This window comes from Hydractinia symbiolongicarpus, chromosome 14 (genome assembly GCF_029227915.1).
Source record: "Hydractinia symbiolongicarpus strain clone_291-10 chromosome 14, HSymV2.1, whole genome shotgun sequence".
Taxonomy (NCBI): Eukaryota; Metazoa; Cnidaria; class Hydrozoa; order Anthoathecata; family Hydractiniidae; genus Hydractinia; species Hydractinia symbiolongicarpus.
The window spans coordinates 16,276,052-16,296,981 of NC_079888.1; the positions used below are offsets into that span (position 1 = coordinate 16,276,052).

Consider the following 20,930-nt stretch of genomic DNA (forward strand, 5'->3'; position numbering starts at 1 on the left):
CTTAGATACTGTACAGACTGAAGTTTTTTTAAGACGTCATTTCCTTTCGCTACAACCTGAGCGCGCTTGCGTTCGTTAATGGCGTCAACAAGCTATTTAAACCTTTGACATAGTTGCTCCTTCAGCAGCATATACCTTTGTTTTTCCTGCATAATTAGGTTGAACTCATAGTCGCTAATAACCCCATTTTCTATCGCCTTCGAGATAAGATCAACCATGGAATTCAGCTTTAATTCCGCGAGTAGCCTGATACTCTCGTGTTTCTTGGTTTTGACAGCTAACCTCTTTGAAGCGTTTTTGAGACCAGCTTGCCCTATTCCCATGGCTATCGTTATGCCTCCCATCGCGATACAGAGAGAAGCCCCCAGACCCGTAGCCAATGCTCCAATTCCGACACCCGAGGTGATAATGCTGACACTCAGCAGACCATGATCATAGTATCGGACCCAGCTACCATGCATTTTGCACTTTTTGTAAGCCCGTCCCGCTCCTTGATTTCCTTTTGCAGTTATTGTTCAATTTCCTCGATTCTTTTGAGCCTGTAGACCTGGCTTTCCTCCGGCATGTCTGCATCAGAGGCACTTGGTAAATTCGGATATAATTTGGTCACATCATTTATTTATTCTACAAGTAAATGCATCGTTATTCCGGTGAAGGATACATTTTTCTCATGATGGTGTTCGTCTGTAAGCATGAACTTCATTCTGTCTGTAGAATCCTTCAAAGGAAGGTAGATCGGAGTCTCAAAACTCCAAGTCACATGTCCTCTCTCCATGGGGAAAAAAGAGGATAGGCCGGAGATTAAAGAGAACAAAGATGAGAAGCGCGTGTAGTGTTATTATCAATCAGCAGCAACCTGCGGGAAGAACCCATGACCTTTAGAGAGTTCTTGAGATACTTGGGGAGAGATATAAACACCCCCGAAGCTATACTCAAGGGGATAAAAGAGAGTACGGAGATACTTGAAGATCAGGTTCTTACTATCCATCTTGGAGTAAAAAAGAAATAATTTCTCATAAGCCAAGATTTATAAGAGATGAGTCAAGAAGCCAACCAAGTCATAAGCAAGAAGAACGAAGGCTGCGTTGCTGCTGGCAAGAGATTTGCGGAATAGAATCGTAGGAACAATGAAAACTTGCAGAAGAACGTGGGTAAAAGTTCTTCACCAGGTGATCAGGAACCTCACTCAGGTCCTCAAAAGTCGATAGGAGGATTGCAAATTGGACATATTGCCCTATGTTTTTTATGCTCGCTGCATATGCTTCCACCTCCGCATTCTTTGCACTGGGACCTTATCCTCCCTGCAAATATGACCAACCCCACAGTCTTTACGCTGTGATTTTCGCTTACCATGCTCGATGCATATTTCTCCACCGAAGCATTCCTGGCACGTTGATTTAATCTTTTGATGCGGGCACCTTGTACGTTCCTTTGAAACCTTGCTAACATCGAAGCATTTGATGCACCATTTTGTCCGTTGACCATTTCCTTTGATCCAAATTGGAGTCCGTCATGTAATCCTGCCTGATAGAAGGAGGATCTCTCGTCAATTGGAACATATTTCCAAGGCGTATGCAGAAGGTGTTACTATACGCCCAGACGACTGCTTTTTCCTCGTCCGTGCAGGCATGGTCAGTGGCCTTCATCTGCAGGGCCCGGATTGTACCGTCGTTAGGGTTGATACCCTCTAAAATCAGCTTATTTTTACAGTCGAACTTGGGTAGCCAGAGATCCCGGTAGACTGCAAGCGTGTTGTAGTCACTGATATGTTGTACTTCGTTGCCATTCAAGGTAATACGCAGGTCTCGAACCAACGCCTTGCCAATATAGGTCAAAGAGTAGTTTTATAGACCCTGGAAAGATCACCTCGTCCTGTCGCATGTTGGGAGTGTCCACGCACAGGTTTTCGTTCTGAGAGATGGTCGAGGGTGTATTACTGATTTGAACACGCTGTTTTTTACCCTTGGTACCAGAAAGCTGTTTCACCTCCTGTTAAGGATCTAGTTTAGTTCCGAATGCACTCATATCTTTATTTATATAGAGGAGTTTTTAAACAAATATGCCGACAAATCCAGTATACGAACATGATTTCACGCCAGAGAAGGACCTCCCGGATGACAGACCTGAAGACCCCCGGCGCTGACGCCAACACCGACGCCTCCAGTGCCAACGCCAGAGGAAGAACAGCAGGGCCAGGGGGCGCCACAACAAGGCTTAGGGAAGAAATACTGGAATCAATGTAGACGGGCTGTACGAACATCTTAAGGATGAACTGGGGCTGCCTAATGCGAAACATTACGATATGTTTAGGATTGTCAAAGGCTTAGCGATAGGGAATAAAACTTCCAAAGAGCTAGTGTTTACGAATCAGGATGGTAACTTAAAAGCCGGGATAAAAGAGTTGTTAGGGCTGAATCGTCTGAAAACCCTGGGTTTTGTTGATTATAAAACACCCAGCAAAGGTAGTAGGGCAAGGGGCCAGAATCTCCTGCAAAGGTATAGGCGCATAGAGAAAGAGGTCGAGGATAAGGGTGAATATATCGAAATGAATACCTTTGTTGGAAACGTTAAAGATGCTTTCGATGATACTGAGAGTTTTATACAAGAAGATACTTCGTTTGGTGGCGACGAAGTATTCAGTGAACGTGGAAGAAGGGAGGTAAACCTCGAAATTCAAACCATGCGGGGTAATTTGAAACTACTGAAAAGCAAGATGATCTCATATGATAGTGAGATTAAAACGGCAAAGGCCAAGGTAAAAAGACTTGAGAAAAAAAAGGATACAGCTGGAACAACAAGAAATTTGGGATGGGGATATCGCAAAGGTTAGGGAGGAAATTGAAAAACTGGAGGATCAAAAAAGGCTGAACAGAAAGCACACGACTTACTTTCCTCAATATAGTTAGCCAGTTGAAGGCCATCAAGGAAACCCTCATGAAGATTGCAGAAGGCGATAAATCTCCGGTTGAAAAGCTCATGATCTTGTTCAAAAAGCAGGGTATTACGATAGCGAGTACAGTCTCGGCTATTGGCCTACTGTTTTCCACCATGTTAAAGGAAGGGGAAGGGCTGGAGGTGCAGGAGGTACTGCAGGGAAGGGTTTTGTAGAGAAGCAGTTGGAACGATTGGGAAAATTCCTGAAATACTTAGCAGGTAAGGCAGGTCCAACATTACCCGGGCTTATTGATACTGTGGTCTCAGTTTTTCTCAGAGTGGCTGCGAAAATTGTCAAAACGCAGCCAAACATCTGTAAATGGAAATCGCTGCTTCTGTAGCTTTTGTACTGGTCTATGTTGGGAAAAAAATAAGTTTGGCCTTAGACCTTACCTTAGCCATATGTACGCTAGGATGAGCCCTACCTCTACCGTAATCAGGGTGGCTTTAGTATCCTCATGTTGATCTGACATAAGGGGTGCAGCAGCCGCATCCCTCATGATATCACGTTGAGGAATGGTTTTCACCTCCCTGTGTGTGGTTGGCTCGATAGCCTGCCTAGGAGGTTTGCATGCTTAGGGTGTGTAGTATGCTTCTCAATAGGCTTGTTTACATCAACCTAGACCGCAACAATAACGTTTGCAGGGGTGATCAAGATGTTGTTGTTAAAACCCTAGATTCTACCGATGCGTAGGTTTATATTAGAAGGCAACATGTAAGATCTTGGCATAACCACAAAATTCAACGGAGTTCTGGAATACTGCAGAACCTTCTGAAATTGGGTGATATCATGCCCTACATTCTCCTCACGCCGCACGATACTTTCAAATTTTTGCAGCAAGATTTGCCTGGCCATATAGTTGTCCACACATGAACCAAGCATGGAGGCCTTAGCCCCCGTCTGCGATCCCAGAAACAAGACCACGTAGACGTGGATACTCTCACTCAATTTTGTCAGACCTTCCGGCGTTAGGTCCTGACATGTCGAGATGATGAACTTTGCCCAGTCCCCTTAAACCTAAGGCCATCATGAACCGTTGGTGAGTGACAACATGACTGCCTTGAATTTGTACAAAACGTTCGGGTCCGCACCATATTTGCGAAATACTTGTGCATACCCAGAGGTGGAGTAGGGGTTTTTGTACTGGTGGAAGTCATCCTGAAATGGCATGGGTATTCGTGCTAATATACAATGCATGTGGTAGTAGACGTGGAATTTTAAGATCGAGTTGACAAGGGGTACGGGACCCGTCATGTGCTTAGCAGAGATGCCTAATGACGTGGTGTCGCAGTGGGTAGCGAAGTTGACCTGGATGTTCCAATAGTCCAAGGCCTGTCCTGCCTGCCCCACCTGAACGGGTTCATCAAGATAGGTCGTTGGAACTTTGATGGCATACTTGGTAAACTCGGGAAAGACCACGGAAATATGGGATTCTGTGGACACGTATAGGTCCTGGTGTTCTAGGTTGGTGATACTCAGGGACCATTCTCTCCTGTTGGACTTTGCCTTGGGGTTGTACGAGTAGATATTCATTCTTTTCTTCTAACAAGAAAGGAATGAAGCAAATCTATATTACTGATATCGAAAAACCTACCATGTTTGAGGATTACCTTGGACAGGGTACGAGAATTGCCCTGAAATCTATTAGTAGTCGACCTACGTGGCTGAACATTTATAGCGACAATGACCTCACGATTCGCAAGGTAGAACCTGATCAGTGGGTTACCCAAATTGAGATCATGAACGGTCTGCATAGGATCGAGGATCTGGCGACCATTGTGATTAGCCAGGCAAAGGACAAATTTAAGCTGTTTGTCCTGAAAAATGTGTTAGTGACGGGTATACGGTGATGATTAACAGACCCCCTCCAGCCGGCGGGAAGACTATACAAAGAGGGATTATGATGGGTACTACAAGACTGAAATCTATATTCGGCTACGCCTTGTTTGTCCTCAGTTGGACGAAGACGACTGCCTACTATACGGCAAAAAGTCTAAAACTCTCGCTTTGTTCTCCACCAAAGAGTTAAATGCTTAGGGGACATGCTAACCTGGAGTTTTGAGACTCCGATCTACCTTCCTTTGAAGGGTTCTACAGACAGACTTGAGTTCATGCTTACAGACGAACACCATTATTAGAAAAATGTATCCCTCACCGGAATTACGATGCATTTACTAAAAAAATAAATGAATGATGTGACCATATTATATCCGAATTTACCAAGTGCCTCTGATGCAGACATACCGGAGGAAAGCCAGGTCTACAGGCTCAAAAGGATCGAGGAAATTGAACAGTATCTGCAAAAGGAAATCAAGGAGCGGGACGGGCTTGCAAAAAGTGCAAAATGCATGGTAGTTGGGTCCGATACTGTGACCATGGTCTGTTGAGTGTCAGCATTATCACCTCGGGTGTCGGAATTGGAGCATTGGCTACGGGTCTGGGGCTTCTCTCTGTATCGCGATGGGAGGCATAACGATAGCCATGAGAATAGTGCAAGTTGGTCTCAGAAACGCTTCGAAGAGGTTAAGTGTCAAATCCAAGAAACACGAGAGTATCATGCTACTTGCGGAATTAAAGCTGAATTCCATCGTTAATCTTATCTCAAAGGCGGTAGAAAATGGTTTTATTAGCGACTATGAGTTTAGCCTAATTATACAGGAAAAACAAAGGTATATGCTGCTGAAGGAGCAACTATGTCAAAGGTTTAAATAACTTGTTGACGCCATTAACGAACGCGAGCTCAGGGAGGGAAGAAAGCAGAAATGACGTCTTAAAATAACTTCAGTCTGTACAGTATGTAAGCAATACCTAAATTCTCCGCTTGAGAATAAGCCTTAGTAGGGGCTTTTTGTGTTGGAGTGCTACCTTGATATTCATGACTAAACACTGCATGGTAAAGACTTTACCTTAATATGAATGACTAAGCACAGCATGATAGGACTTGTATTGGATGATCGGGGGCTTGTTGTGTTAGACTGGGGGCGTGCGCGTGATGTGCCAGAACTTACATTTCCTTATCTCTGCCTCAGCAATTCCTCTTTAAATCAAAATTCATGAATAATTAATTAGTGTGCTTGCAAGATTGTACAGAAGGAAATGACGTAATTATCAAAGGGAAACGTTAATTTGAAAGTCTCTGTTTTTTATTCCGCTTGTTCACCAGGCCTGGCACCTTCTGTTTTTCTACAGATACAAAAAAATTGAGGTAAAGTGGTTGTGCCTCATTTATTTCGGCTAGTACCAGCCTGTTGCTTCCAACTGCGTCCCTATGACAGGAAAGACACAAGATGCCCTAGGAACGAAATTGCAAATTGGGAAAATTAGACCTTTTTTTGTCACTCTCGTTCGTATAGGAATTTAAATACAAAACAGTCACTTTCAACACAAATCTGCTACTATTTTTGCACCAACAAAAAGTGAAAAAGCCTTGGGTACAATATTGTGGAAACATAAACGCTGTACAAACATGACTGCTTACATAACCATAGATCTGCGCAAAAAAAGGGCCCGTTGTCTCTTTTTGTATATGTGACGAGATGAACACGTCAATAAGAGCAGCGCTGGGGAGACAAAAACTCTTGGGACGAGGTTACCTTTCATGGTCAATTTGCCTAATTCTCCGCGAAAAAAAAAATCATTTAACAAGGCTAGAATCTGTTCACAGAATATGAAAGAAAATTAAAGACAGGTTAAATTTAACTAATACACCCGAAAAAGATCCAGTTTAAAGAATAAATATATTATATTCCTATCAAGTACCTATTAGTCATAACGATTCATCTGTACATGATATTTACAAGCGTGATAAAAAAAAGCTATTAAAAATTTCTAAACTCCGGATAAGGAGGCATCGGTGGTATAGATGGCATTGGTACTATCGGTGCCGGTAATTTTGCAGTCACTGTATTTGGTGGCGTTGCGCCACTCTTTTGTAGTGTTTGTTGACAACAAGGTGGTTGTTGACAGTTCATACACGAGTTGCAACAATTTTGATTGGTAGTTTGACAGGAACTGCAACAGTTATTTTGTGGACAGTTTGAACACGGACAACAGTTACATGTCCAGTCTGACCACGGACAGTTTATACACGGTGTGCAGTTCTTGCAACCATTACAATCATTACAATTATCACAACAACAATCACAACAACATGGAACGTCTAACATTACCGGTTCTTTAGGAGGAACCGGCTCATGAACAACATGCGGATGACAACACGGTATTTCCGGACGCACCGGATCTGGACCTTGTTTAACCGGTAAAGGAGTGGGACCGACTATTATTGGATCGTGCGGCGGATGAACGTGGTGCACCGGATGAACATGATGCACCGGATGAATTGGATGTGGATGCTTTTTAGGCGTTGCTGGAACATCAAATGTTAGTTGTTGAGGTTGAACCGGATTTGCATGCCCTGTAGAGTATAACCGAGGTGTAGGAGCACCGGTTGTTGGTTTTTGACGAGGTGTGGTCATGTGCCTGGTTGAAGATCTGATTGGAAGACTGGAACGAGGTCTAGTTGTTGGTCTAACAGGTAATGCTGAAGGAGTTTGATGTACCATTGCTGAGATTGTTCTTGGCAGTGATGGTCGATTTGTGGTTAATGGAAACCTGCGTGAAACTGAAGGTCGATTTGTAGTCAGCGGATACTCGTGTGAAGCGTGAATTAACACTGCAAAAAATGCTTTCCAAAACATGGTTGGATTCTTTTTCATCTAGAAATGTAACAATGAATGCAGATCCTAATAATTGTTTGTAACGACTTACTACATAACAACAAAACAATCCGCTCCTACTGACTAGCTAACTTGCGAAATTATACTTGCATACTGTAAAATTGGAAACTTTTGCGAAATTTTAAATTCCCTGTTTATGCGCATATGCAATGTACCCGAAAATCGCTTCAACAGTCTTCACAAGGTACTTTCTTCCTCCTAAATAATTTCCACTGGCACAAACTGCATTAGTTTAATTCAAACTCATCCCCAGGGGTTAACTAATTAATAATCGCTAAGCTTCTTCTCACTGAGGATTTGTGTTGTCGAAGAAAAGCAACAAAAGTAATCGGGTATCCCACCTCGTTCCCAGTACTTCTTAGGCTTTTTATATTGGCAACGAACATGAAAACCTTCTCTTGATTCCGTTCCAATATAAAAACGTAGGAAGCCGTGGGATCGAATGATTAAACGTAGAGTTTAAATTGCTTGATTATAATTGGCCTAAACAATAATTCTCTTGCAAGCCAACCAATGAATCCAGTGTCGTATTAAAAAAAGATGAAAAAGTGTTGTTTCTTGTGTTTTTATTATCTTTATGAACGGATAGAATAACTTGCTTCATGTGGCTTTGACTCTAAGAAAATTCCACTACCATATTTCCATTCACTGAAACCATAGTAATGAAGATGAGATAAAATCAGGCCAGTGAGAGAGACTCAAGTTTCAATAAGAACTGTACTGCTGCTCCATAGAGTGCGCTTGAATTAAATAATTACGTTGGGTGTGGTAAAGATAAATATAGTGAAATATAAATAATGAGAAACAATATAAAAAGTTGAGCTTGCATTTAGATACAATTTTTCTTACCTCATACTGAAATAAAACAGGAAACAGAAGTTTTTGACAACACGATCCAGCAGCTTTGTATATTATACAATGAGAGCTAGTTCTGAAAACGTTTATTATACAGAACAGCAGTTTCCTACAGAGATACAGCTATTCATTATGCTGAAGAGGATACAATTACTTTTGAAAGTCAGTTACTTATCGCTAACCGACAAGTGAGTGATCAGCCGATCAGTTTGCTATGCTGAAGGTTTTACCTAACACTAAACTCACAAGTTGCCTCAATCACCCACATTGTCTTTAGTGTAAAACTAAACAAAGATCAGGCGAGACAACGGAGCTGTTTGTGTCGTACGCCGGTATTCAAAAAACATGATTGTGATAATTAAATTTCCAATAACAAAAACAATTTTTCTAGTGGAATAAAAGCTTCTTGTTTTATCAAAAATATAATATATAGTATTTACAATCCTTTAAAAGCTTTCGCTGCATTCTTCAGTTTCACCATCTTCTTCTTCCTCTTCATCACATTCTGTTGTAGTATCTTCATTCTAAAACAACACAAATTCGTGTCATCTTCACAGTGTTTTTATACGTTTTCATATCAACACATATACATTCCGACACTGGATGTTCTTACTCCTTTTACTTTCTTAACTGAACATTTTTAAAAGCTATTAACATTTTATTAACTGCTCGTTTTATAAAATGCACTAATATTTGTTAATGCATGTATTATTAGGAAAGAAAAAAACAATAAATCCGACCCCCACATTTTTTATTCATAAAATTTTTAAGCATAAAAACTTTGTGGAGGCTCAGTATGTTACTGAGATATTCTTAATTTTTGGCAAATAAAGCCTACAACACTAGGTTATAATAAAAAAGCAAACAAAAACAAACGTGCAAGAGCCTTGATCTTGAAACTAAACAGTGCTTTCTTACAAACACTTCACGTAACATATATTTAACCAGAAAACAACAACAAAGTTTTACCGTTTTAAATAGAACCGATTCCGTTTTTTTACGAAAGATTCCGTTTTGTATACAACCGATTCCGTTTTGTATACAACCAATTCCGTTTTGTGCACAATCGATTCCGTTTTGTGCACAATCGATTCCGTTTTGTGCACAACCGATTCCGTTTTGTGCACAATCGATTCCGTTTTGTTTACAACCGATTCCGTTTCGTGTACAACTGGTTGAGTTGCAACATTTACTAATATTTACGCACCAGGTTATCAACCCACCAAAATTATTAAGTACAGAAAAACTTATATCTCACTTGTGCGGTCGTCTCTACCACTGTAGCATTAACTTGCGAAACAATCTCGTTTCCATGGAGATCTCGGTTCTTTAAATTACCCAACCAAAAAGCAGCGTCACAGTGATTGTAGACGAGTGTAGCCTGGAAACGAAATTGTTATTTCCAAAGTTAAAATTTATTTTTATCAGCTCAATGCGACGGGGAATGGATTTGCGAGGCTACTACACGATTTAACCAAAGTAGAATAACCTGTTTTAAGTTGCGACATTTACGGCAGGTTGGTACTACAAATGACCATAATCGATGCAAACTTTTACAAACGAAAGTAATATGGACGCCATTAACGTTTTAGATTTCATTACTTCATCTATTTCTTTCTATCCCAAGATAATCAATTTTCGCGATTAGTCTTTTTTAATATACACCACGGGAATGAACCTTCGCGATTATAGGATTTCACTATAAAGAGATGTGCAAGTATTATTTACCTTCACGCGAAACACGAACATTTCCAAGCATTTTTTTAAACCCGGTACGTGCGTTGTCATGGTGATATCTTTGGCAACTTTCGAATGTCCGCAGAGATGTTGTAATGATCTCGTACTCTGTTGCGCACCTTTCAGAATACTGTGTACCAAATCCTAAAGAAAGGTTTCTGTATGTTGAATAGCGCTAATCAAACGCACCATCAAAAACATTGTGGGGCTTTTCAGCAATATCATTCACGACATTCAAAAGTTTGTGATCCATAGCTTTATTCATTTAATGGTGAATTTTTACTTATTAGGATTTTTATAAAATGCCTAGGGTAGTTTTAAGCAATGTCCGTTATCTCACAATCTGGTGGAATATAAATAGCAAAATTTCAAACAAAAAATGTAAAATAGAATAAAATAGGCCTGATCAGAAGTCAATCTGACACATCAAGCAAACAAACAAACAAACAGCAAAGCAACATACTTTATTCGTTCGCAGCGTTTTATCTAATAATGGCATCACAGACCGTAGGAACTGTTCCAAGTACAATCTCGAACACTAAACACAAAAAAATAAATAAATGGGTAAAAAAGTTTAGAAACCAATTATTCTAATTAGAAACAGTCTATGCAAGCATAAGTGTCAGTAAAGTTTATGAGAGTCTTTCATAAAACTTAAATACTATTGCAAACCAGAAAAACACAAGTCAATGGAGAACAGTGGAGTTGATTCATATTAACACAGTTATACCTTTAATGACGTAATAAGCACTTGTCGTGTATCTATTCCCTGTAAGAAGAATGGAGAACTTTTTTTGTCTTCTTACTGTGCAAGTTATAGGTCAAAGTAAAAATAAAATAGAGGTTTACAACTCTTTTATAAAGTAATATTATTTTGTCTTAACATTAAAGCGACCGTTTTTTCGTAAGAAACAAATTTTCGGGTTTAATCTGGATATTTCCTAATTTTATAGGACTAGTCGTTAGCCCGTGGAAAATCCACGGGTTCGCCCGTCCTTTTTATAGCGCATTGCGTGCTTCTCGCTATTGCGCAGCTAAGCTATCATTTTGCGTGACAGACAGACGTATACGGGTATTATAATATAGATATTTTTTAAAGTTATGGATCCAGACCCCTGTTTTGAAAAGTAAATTAGAACATTACTTCTGGTCTAAAATTAGAATTAAAAACTTGTTGTATGTTGATAAAAAATTTCTTTATATTTTTTGCCAATGTCATCGATGCAAATAAGACTGGGGAAGAGGTTGCGTAAAAATTCACCCACCTTCACAAACGAATTCAACATTTGGAATAACCGGATTGATGTTTGTACCAATTGCAAACGCTCTTCCACGTCCTACAACAACAACAACAACAACAATAACAACAACAACAACAACAACAACAGCAACAACAACAACAACAACAACAACAACAACAACAACAACAACAACAATAACAACAACAACAACAACAACAACAACAACAACAGCAACAACAACAACAACAACAACAACAACAACAATAACAACAACAACAAAACGGTTATATACTTTCGCGGTGTCAATTCACTGTCTTTGTAAAAATTTTGCGGGAAAAACTTTTAGCGGATTCAAGTTTCGTATATCTCGCGGGTGAAGTTTACGCGGTTCGTGACTTTAATAAATAAAAACTATATTTTGACTAAAAGTTGACGATATGTTAAAGCTTTTCGCGGGAATAAATTTTTGCGTTTTTTATTTTTTATTATTTTCGAGATTTCGTTGGAATAAACTTTCAGCAGTTGAGTAACTAAGACGTGCATCCGAAGGAAACAAGGTTAAATTACTGCGAAATTTCTGTTCTTAAAGTACAAGATATAACAAGTAACCGAACCAAGTGAACCTTTTAAGAAGCCTTAAGCGGGTTTTCCACTAGGCGGATTATTCCGTGTGGAGCGGAGCGGCCATTGTTGTTCTTGTGAAAATTCCGCCAAAGGCGTTCCGCTACGCGCGGAATTAAAAGTTGAACCGGACTCGACTTTTCCGCCACTGTAAATTCCGCGAGCCAATCAAAATGCTTGATTTCGTGTGTTTTACATAAAATTTAAAATAGCTGAAAGCTGAAAGGAAATAGCGAAGCAGTAGCTGTGAATGCATCATTGTGAACCATTGTGACAAGAAAAAGGGAAATAAGATGTCTTTCGCAGAATCTAGTCAGATTTTGATGTCATGCACGCCAGTAGAGAGTCAAGTTACAGAATTTGACAAAGAATTGTTTATAGAGGAAGTAAGTAGAGCTTAGCTAGCTAGCTAGTTTATTTTTCTAAAGCTAAACTTGGTTATCTGTTTTTTTGTTTGCCATAGTCAAATAACTATTTCTAAAACATTTGTAGGTTCGGAAATTTCCATGTCTATGGAACATTTATTCTACTGATTACAAAGACAGAAACATCAAAAATAATGCATGGCAAGAATTGGCAAGAATATTTCAAAAAGATTGTAAGTAAACCCCTACTATCTCATAGCTACATATATATTTGCTGTTGTTTTTATTTTCAGAAAGAAAGTAAAATCACATAATTTTTGGAATCTGATATTAAATATATACCGTGTATATATATATGGCTTTTTATTATTTGTAGGCGAATTCCTTCAAAAACAACTAAAATATTTAAAAGACAACCTGAAAAAATGTCTCGACAGAAGAACAAGGATGACAATATCAGGTGCAGCTGCTTCGTCGTTACCAAAATGTAACTATTTTGAACAGATGTCCTTTCTTTATGAAAGAGCACCTATGAACTTCCCAACTGAAAGCAATGTACGGATACAGAGTAAAGAAAATACAGAACAAACGTGTTCAAAGGAAAGCGTTGATCAACCCCCTGATGTAGATTTGTTCACACCACCACAATCTCCTATGATTTTGAACAAAATTACGGACAGTGGCAGCGCTACTGTCACGGCAAAGCGGGAGAAAAGAAAACGTAGTGAGAATGCAGAAGGAAATAGAATTTTGAAAGAGTTGGATGCAATAGAGAAAGAATTAAAAGCTGGTGATAAAGAGGAATGTGAAGATAGTCTTTTTTGCCGTAGCCTAGTGCCCACTTTAAGAAAATTATCTGCCAAGAAGAACAAAATGGCAAAAATTAAGATTTCGCAGCTGTTGTTTGAAATTGAGTTTGATGAGGCATGTGAATAAAACTAATTTTCTCTTTAACATTTTTTACATAACATAACATTTTTTACAGTATTTGTATGGATGTACATTTTCTATACATGTTGACATAAATTATTCAGTTTTTATTTTGTCCTGTACTATTGACAATATCCCACTGCCATTCTACTGCTCCTTCATTGTTGAAATAGTATTTAAATTCATCCCGAATTAAGGCTGCCTGTTTTGAATAATTGTTTGAACTACAATTTGTTAAGTCCTGAATACCACTGATACTTTCAGAGTCTTTTCTCCATTCACCTGGAATAATATTGTTTTGGCTTCCTCTATCAACATAGTTTTCTGGGCAGTAATTATAAGTATCATTTGCATTGGAAACAGTCATTAAGTAGTTGTGTAATGCCACCACTGCTTTAGTTATTAATACAACTTTGTCGACTTTACTTATGATGGGTCGGCGAAGAATTCGAAAGCGGCTTGCAGCAATCCCAAATACATTTTCTACTACTCGCCGCGCTCTTGAGAGCCTATAGTTGAATACTCGCTTTTCTTTTGCCAAGTTTTGAAGTGGGTACGGTTTCATCATGTGAGGTTTCAGCCCAAAAGCATCATCACCTATGAAAGTAAAAGGCAACACACGATTTGACTGTGGTAGTTTTGATGCTTTTGGAATATTAAGTAGATTATTCTCAATGCTATAGCCAAGATTGCTGTTCCCATACACACTACCATCACTTTGTCTTCCTGTATCTCCAATATCTACCATTAGAAATTTATAAAGTGCACTGCACACTGCCATAAGCACAATACTGTGTTGCTTTTTATAATTAAAGAATGCTGAACCTGATCTTGCTGGGGCCTGCATCACAACATGCTTTCCATCGATTGCCCCTAAGCAATTTGGAAAGTTCCATTTTTTATAAAATTCCTGAGCTACATGTTGCCATTCTTCTGGGGAGTTTGGAGGTTTAAGATAGTTTTTGTCAGACAGAGCATCCCATATGGCCCTACATGTTTCGGGGATAATCCTTCCTACAACAGTTGGGCTCATTCGAAAGTTTGAGGCAATAGTCACTTGTGCATCTCCAGTAACTAAGTATCTCATAGTAACACATAATCTTTCACTTGGTTTGATCGATTCTCGCATTCTTGTTTCTTTCTTTACAACAAGGGGAGCTACCCAAGACAGTAACGTTTCCAAATCAGAAGGAGACATACGAAAGTATTGGAAAAACAGTTGATGATCATATAGCTTCAAATCCTGTATCAGTAAATGAAACTCCCCCTTCTGCTTTCGTTCTTGGTAAATTTGGCGTATCCAGAATCTTTTTTTATATTTTCTATTATTTTTTTCATTTTCTAATGCCAACAATTTCAATAGTTTAACTTTTTTAAGAAGAACTAATCGGCGACTGAACTTCATGGTGTTGTTTGCATAATGGCGCCGTGCTTAGTGGAAAAATAAAATGCGTTCTGCGGGACGGAAAATATCCTCTGCGCTGAACGCTCCGCACGGAATAATCCGCCTAGTGGAAAACCGGCTTTAAGCAACTGTGAAGTGAAGATAAATAGACCTTCGAATTTCACACTGCTTTGGTTAACTTTTACAAAATGCGTTAATTGTACTGATTTTCGAGCTTTTCGTTGATTTCAACTAAAATATTACACATGCAATATTTTAAAGGGAACTTCGCCTTTACAAAATGCGTTAATTGTACTGATTTTCGAGCTTTTCGTTGATTTCGACTAAAATATTACACATGCAATATTTTAAAGGTAACTTCGCCTTTACAAAATGCGGTAATTGTACTGATTTTCGAGCTTTTCGTTGATTTCGGCTAAAATATTACACATGCAATATTTTAAAGGTAACTTCGCCTTTACAAAATGCGTTAATTGCACTGATTTTCGAGCTTTTCGTTGATTTCGGCTAAAATATTACACATGCAATATTTTAAAGGTAACTTCGCCTTTACAAAATGCGGTAATTGTACTGATTTTCGAGCTTTTCGTTGATTTAGGCTAAAATATTACACATGCAATATTTTAAAGGTAACTTCGCCTTTACAAAATGCGTCAATTGTACTGATTTTCGAGCTTTTCGTTGATTTCGACTAAAATATTACACATGCAATATTTTAAAGGTAACTTCGCCTTTACAAAATGCGTTAATTGTACTGATTTTCGAGCTTTTCGTTGATTTAGGCTAAAATATTACACATGCAATATTTTAAAGGTAACTTCGCCTTTACAAAATGCGTCAATTGTACTGATTTTCGAGCTTTTCGTTGATTTCGACTAAAATATTACACATGCAATATTTTAAAGGTAACTTCGCCTTTACAAAATGCGTTAAATGTACTGATTTTCGAGCTTTTCGTTGATTTCGGCTAAATTCTCGAAATTATGTACCCGCAAAAAATATTCTTCAAGACAATTTTCGCGAAAAGTTATACCTGGCGAAAGAAATCAAAGAAATGTAATTTGAGAAATCTCTGAAAAAAGAAGAGAGTACAATTTCATTCATAAAACGTTCCACTAAAAACCTACTTGTGGCAACTTTCCAAATAATATGTAATAAAGGAAACATTCATTCGCTAAAATTTATACTTGTGAAATATATGTTGTATAAGCCGTGAGATTATCTACGCGAGCAAATTAGGTACTGTTTCTGTATTGTTTCGAATAAGGAACATTGTCACAAAATTGAATTAGTCGTATAATAAAACTTTGACTGAATACTTTTGATTAGAAAATAAATACAGTTTACCTCCTCAGTGTCAGTGTTTTGTATCTTAAAATGAACGTCGTTTTTTGTAAACGAAATAAGTTCCTCAAAGAAGCTTCGATAAAATGAACAAAACGAGGACCTGAAGAACAAAACATGTAATATTATGTATCAGACATTCTTTATTTGCTCTTTTTCATGTTTCACAAAAAACAAAAAAAAAAAGAAAAAAAAGGAAAATTCAAAATCCCTGTTTCAATCGAGGCACATTTTCATAGCTAATGTATAAAAACTGTTAGCAAAAATTTAATCAACCCAACGTCATTATTTTCATGCGAATCGTCTAAATGACAATCTTGAAGTTAACGAAGTATTATTTTTAGGCAACCTGCTTAACAAACTCTAACACATTTCCCTTAGCAACCTTTCCAGTTATAATGTGAAAAAAGTCTGCTCAGAAGAAATACATAGTAGCGCTTAAACAGCTCGTTTTATTATGTATGTTGTCTTATTATTGTTGGTAAAAAATAAAAATAAAAAATAAAAAAGTGACCAATTTATTGACTAAGACACTATAGTGATCCTCTTCCCAACCCAAGACTCTAAAAATGAGGTTGCTTGACAAAAATGAAAAACAGATGTTTTAGCTTGCTACAACATCTGTGTTTTTCTATATAGAAATAATGTATAACAGGACCAACTTTTTCTGACAAATCATATTTTACCAGTTAATCTAATATTTTTCTTATGTGTACCAGCAGCTAATTACATGGTCACGTGATGACTCTAAAAAAGCGCTGACATTACATTCTACCTAGTAATTTATAATATTCTTTGCTTTTGTGAAAATTTAATCTTTTCAACTTTAAATTAAACCCAAAGAACTTTGGCTTTCCAGATTGACTGCTTAGTCAATGAAGCGCTTCTTAAAATCTCATTTTTAGCACAGCTTTTTAACACTATACTATTAAACTATACTATTTAAGATGTTTACCTTGTTAAACATGGATATTCGGTAGTTCCATCAGCAGTCTTATTGTTAATCAGTTCGGTAACAGGACCTTTACAATACTCTTCAATTAATTTCAATGGTTCTTCAGATATGCTAATGTATGTCCTGAATGAAGAATAAATTTATTTAACAACGTTTTTTAATGTGAATAACTGGGTTAAGTGTGATGACAGCCATTGAATCATTAGACTTGCATAGATTCCATCACCTACTGCAACGCATTCTAAACGCAGCATTGCTGTCCGTTCGGACTTTGTCTATTTACGGCAAAGTTACTGCAACCCTCTTGCGGAGACTTGCAACAAAATACAGTCTGATGGAAAAAAACGAATATCTGCTACTGGATTGGATTGGACAGAAATATTAGGAGAAACAGTTTTTTTTATCATTTAATGGACAAACGCGTTAAACAGTCAATACTCTGCAGCCGGCAGGTTGCAAGGTCGCTACTTTAACTCACACTTAAGCCAGGCAGATAGCAAGTAAAATTTTCTAGTTGCATTCTCTAACATGCCCACATATCGAACTAATCCACGTCGGGGCCAAAAAGGTCGCAAAATTCGTTGAAAATGGTCATGTCGGCCTCTAAGAGTTTCACCTTAACCAAACGACACACGATTATAAGTCTTGGGTCCAATTTAAACATTTAAAAGTTCAAAATGCGTGAACCTGGTATAGAATTAGCTCATTGTGGCGAACTAGCTGTCTTTTGACAATAGATTTGGACCAAGATTTTGGGATTGAATCTTCAAGCACGGCAAACTCTAAATAACTATGGTTTAAACACAAAACGCTGCCAGCATTTACAATGTACAATAATGGCTTGATGGTATACCATGGCACCACAATAAAGTGGATAATGGCGTTTCTCTTAAGTTGGCATTGAGATTTTTTAAGCTTAAGTAAATCAGACATATTTGGTGAAAGAAAAAACCAACCAATCACTTTTTTCAACAATTTTATAGATAATATTTGGTACTAGTTGATGGCCCGTGGATAAATCCACGGATTCGCTCGTTCTTTATATACCGCAATTTCGTGTGTCCCGCTACTTAAAGTACTATTTTACGCAGAGACAGACAGAATATGGCTATTATTATAAGAGACTAGTCAGTAGCCCGTGGAAATATCCACGGGTTCGCCCGTTCTTTAAATTTACCCGTGGCAACAAAAAGTGGACAAAAATATATCGCATTTGATATTCGTGTTTACGTAGCACGATTTTCCAACACAGCGGGGGGTCCGCGCAGAGACAGACAGACGATGGCAATTATTAAAGAGATAATCTTACAAAACTTTAGGTAATGTAATGCATATTTTGTTATTGAGTTGCACATTTTTTGCTTCCCATCAAATAAAGATAATTTTATGTTACTTATGTCTTGGTCTACACAAACGCACAAATAACTTATACCTATATAATACCTGTATACGTTTGTCTGTCGGCATAAAACAACGGGCGAACCCGTCGATTTTTGCATGGGCCATGGACTATTATTTAATAGTGTACCAATTCATTAAAATCTCTTCTAAACAAACGCACTAGCGAAAAACTTCGGGAAAACTACGACTGACCCACCGATTGAGTTAATTCGCCATTTCCATGCACCCTAATGGTTTATCTCATTCTAAACAACAACAAAAACTTGAAAAATAAAAAATAAATTTAAAATAAAAAATTCTACCTGATTAAGAAGGCATAATGCTCATTAAACTGTCCTCCTTTATCTTTTTCTCCGTTCTCACCTATCCATGTGTTCTTGAGGTATGTTTTAAGAAGTCTTCCTGGTTCACATGGAAGATAAAATATTTTTTAATACAGACTAGCAGCTAGCGCATTCTCTGTATTCCTTACTTGGTCTAAACATCTTTTTCAAAGAGCACTGGTTGTTTGGCCATTTTAAAAAAATATTATATCCAGGGTTGTAGCTTTAAAATCATTACGAAAATCCTTCCTTGTAATAAAAACTTACTCATTTCCTCATGGTGTGTGCGTTTCTCGTCTGACCAATGCGCAAGCGCGAGTAACAATTTGATGGTGAGAGTTGCTATGGTAATAGGTGCCATAGCAATGGAGCAATTAAAGTACTTTAAAACATGTCTAAAAACACATAAACATGGTATTAGACACCAAGCAAAAGTGACGAACCTTCGTCCTGCATAAATATTTGCGGAATAACCCTTTTTTAGCATAAATACATTACACACATTATCTTTAGAATTTTGCAGATATACAGAAGCACATACAACAAAAAACAAGAAGCATTTCCTTCACTGGAAGGAATACATTGGTTTTGCAGAAAACATTCATTTATGCAACACACATACTGGAAACAATACCTGATTCGGTATTGTTCTCTTAAACTGTTATTATAGGCTTATTAGTGGCCGCATGGGACGATGGTATTGATAGATACCCCATCCTTTGCTTCGATTTGATAGTCTTATGCCCATATTGTTGTTTAAATTGTTCAGTTATCTTTTATAAGGTTTATTTTAGAATAATGCTCTTCTGCTATTTTTAACAAAAAATACGACACGAGTATGTCAAATTTATGACTTCGAAATGAAGCCAGTCAATTATCCGTGATTTATTTTTTCTTTCACACGACCTACCTAACCATTTCAGGAAGCGTGCATGGCTGTACCACTTGCACTAAATTTTTCACCAAAGCAGAGAGGAAGCAAGTAAGTAACTTTTTATCGCGTCGAAAACCGTCCCTAAAATAAAAAATCGTGTTTGTGACATGAAGTCTTATTTTCGTGTATAGCAACGCGTAAATAACACGACAGTAAGATACATTATAACAAAAAAAAATTTGATTTAGAACGTCTAGGAGTATGTACCAATATAAAAAGTTTAATTTCTCTTTTCTCTGACGACCTCCATTTTGAATTTTGAGCAAAGAAGATACAAATTTTGCAGTAGCAATATTTTTAAATCCCGACAGAGTCAAAGCATATGGCAACACACATACCAGTTCAGTGTGACGACGATAATTTGCAACAGACGTTGATACATAAGAAAGAATTCCGTGCTTTCAACCGACTGTCGGATGTCACAATCTACAATTCCGTCATTCTCTTCATCTATATCCTACACAAGATTTTTTAACAAAAAAAATGAAAATACGCCAACCTACATTAAGCCTCGCTTTATTTTGCAGAATATATTTTTGCAAATGACTAAATTTTCTCAAATTCGCAAAATTAATTGAAAATCAGTATTTTAACATAGCTTTCAGAAATAAATGTATTTTGAAATAAGCAACGAAGAACTAAATACCTAGGGCCTTAGGTCCTAAAAGAAATCGAAGTTCAAAGGATAAAAAAATCTGCGGTAGGAATATTTGCAGAACCAAAAAATAAAATATTTGCATGATAATTTTTCGCGGATGACTGTTTTTAAAAATTTTTGCAGAACTTAATTTTGCGGAAAAATAAGTCTGCAAAAAATAATCCGCGAAAAACGTTTTGCAAAACCGCCAATAATAAATGTTTAGTAGGAAAATTGTGCTCATAAACAATTTAGCAGAAAAGCTTTTGATTTAAATTACGTTGGTGTGCTAAAGTAGCCTAACCCTAACCGACCAAGAAACGGAGGTATAATAGAAGCTCCTACCTCAATGCTAGATCTCCACATACAAACTATAACCTTATTCCAGAAAACTAACTAAGCACAAAATTACGATCACGAAATTAACGCGAATGCCTATAACAACTTTTATTTAATTAACGCGATTTTATCCAACTGACTTTCAAAAAGCATTAAATTAACGCTAATATGG

At 37.7% G+C, this 20,930-nt stretch overlaps 3 protein-coding genes across 4 annotated transcripts in view; 1 reads left to right on the plus strand and 2 right to left on the minus strand.

Moving 5' to 3' along the window:
- Nucleotides 1-5,657: 5,657 nt before the first annotated feature.
- Nucleotides 5,658-8,825, minus strand: LOC130625023 (uncharacterized). Its single transcript, XM_057440108.1, has 2 exons — nt 8,521-8,825; nt 5,658-7,650 (listed from the first exon to the last, which is right to left on the minus strand). The coding sequence occupies exon 2, from the start codon at nt 7,648-7,650 to the stop codon at nt 6,754-6,756; it is 897 nt and encodes a 298-aa protein (XP_057296091.1). The 5' UTR covers nt 8,521-8,825; the 3' UTR covers nt 5,658-6,753.
- Nucleotides 8,826-8,908: 83 nt separating this feature from the next.
- Nucleotides 8,909-20,930, minus strand: part of LOC130625022 (Fanconi anemia group D2 protein-like) — a 43,745-nt gene continuing 31,723 nt past the window's right edge. For both annotated transcript variants that reach the window (XM_057440106.1, XM_057440107.1), the window contains exons 31-42: nt 20,121-20,239; nt 19,759-19,863; nt 19,116-19,243; nt 18,828-18,927; nt 17,125-17,247; nt 16,173-16,272; nt 11,529-11,600; nt 10,994-11,032; nt 10,727-10,801; nt 10,255-10,407; nt 9,785-9,907; nt 8,909-9,050 (exon numbers count right to left, since the gene is read on the minus strand). In XM_057440106.1, the coding sequence (XP_057296089.1) occupies nt 8,973-9,050; nt 9,785-9,907; nt 10,255-10,407; nt 10,727-10,801; nt 10,994-11,032; nt 11,529-11,600; nt 16,173-16,272; nt 17,125-17,247; nt 18,828-18,927; nt 19,116-19,243; nt 19,759-19,863; nt 20,121-20,239 (1,215 nt within the window). In that variant the 3' untranslated portion in view covers nt 8,909-8,972. The remainder of the gene's footprint in view (nt 9,051-9,784; nt 9,908-10,254; nt 10,408-10,726; nt 10,802-10,993; nt 11,033-11,528; nt 11,601-16,172; nt 16,273-17,124; nt 17,248-18,827; nt 18,928-19,115; nt 19,244-19,758; nt 19,864-20,120; nt 20,240-20,930) is intronic.
- Nucleotides 11,986-13,426, plus strand: LOC130625025 (uncharacterized). Its single transcript, XM_057440109.1, has 3 exons — nt 11,986-12,511; nt 12,618-12,723; nt 12,867-13,426. Exons 1-3 carry the CDS (start codon nt 12,419-12,421, stop codon nt 13,424-13,426), a joined length of 759 nt encoding a protein of 252 aa, XP_057296092.1. The 5' UTR covers nt 11,986-12,418.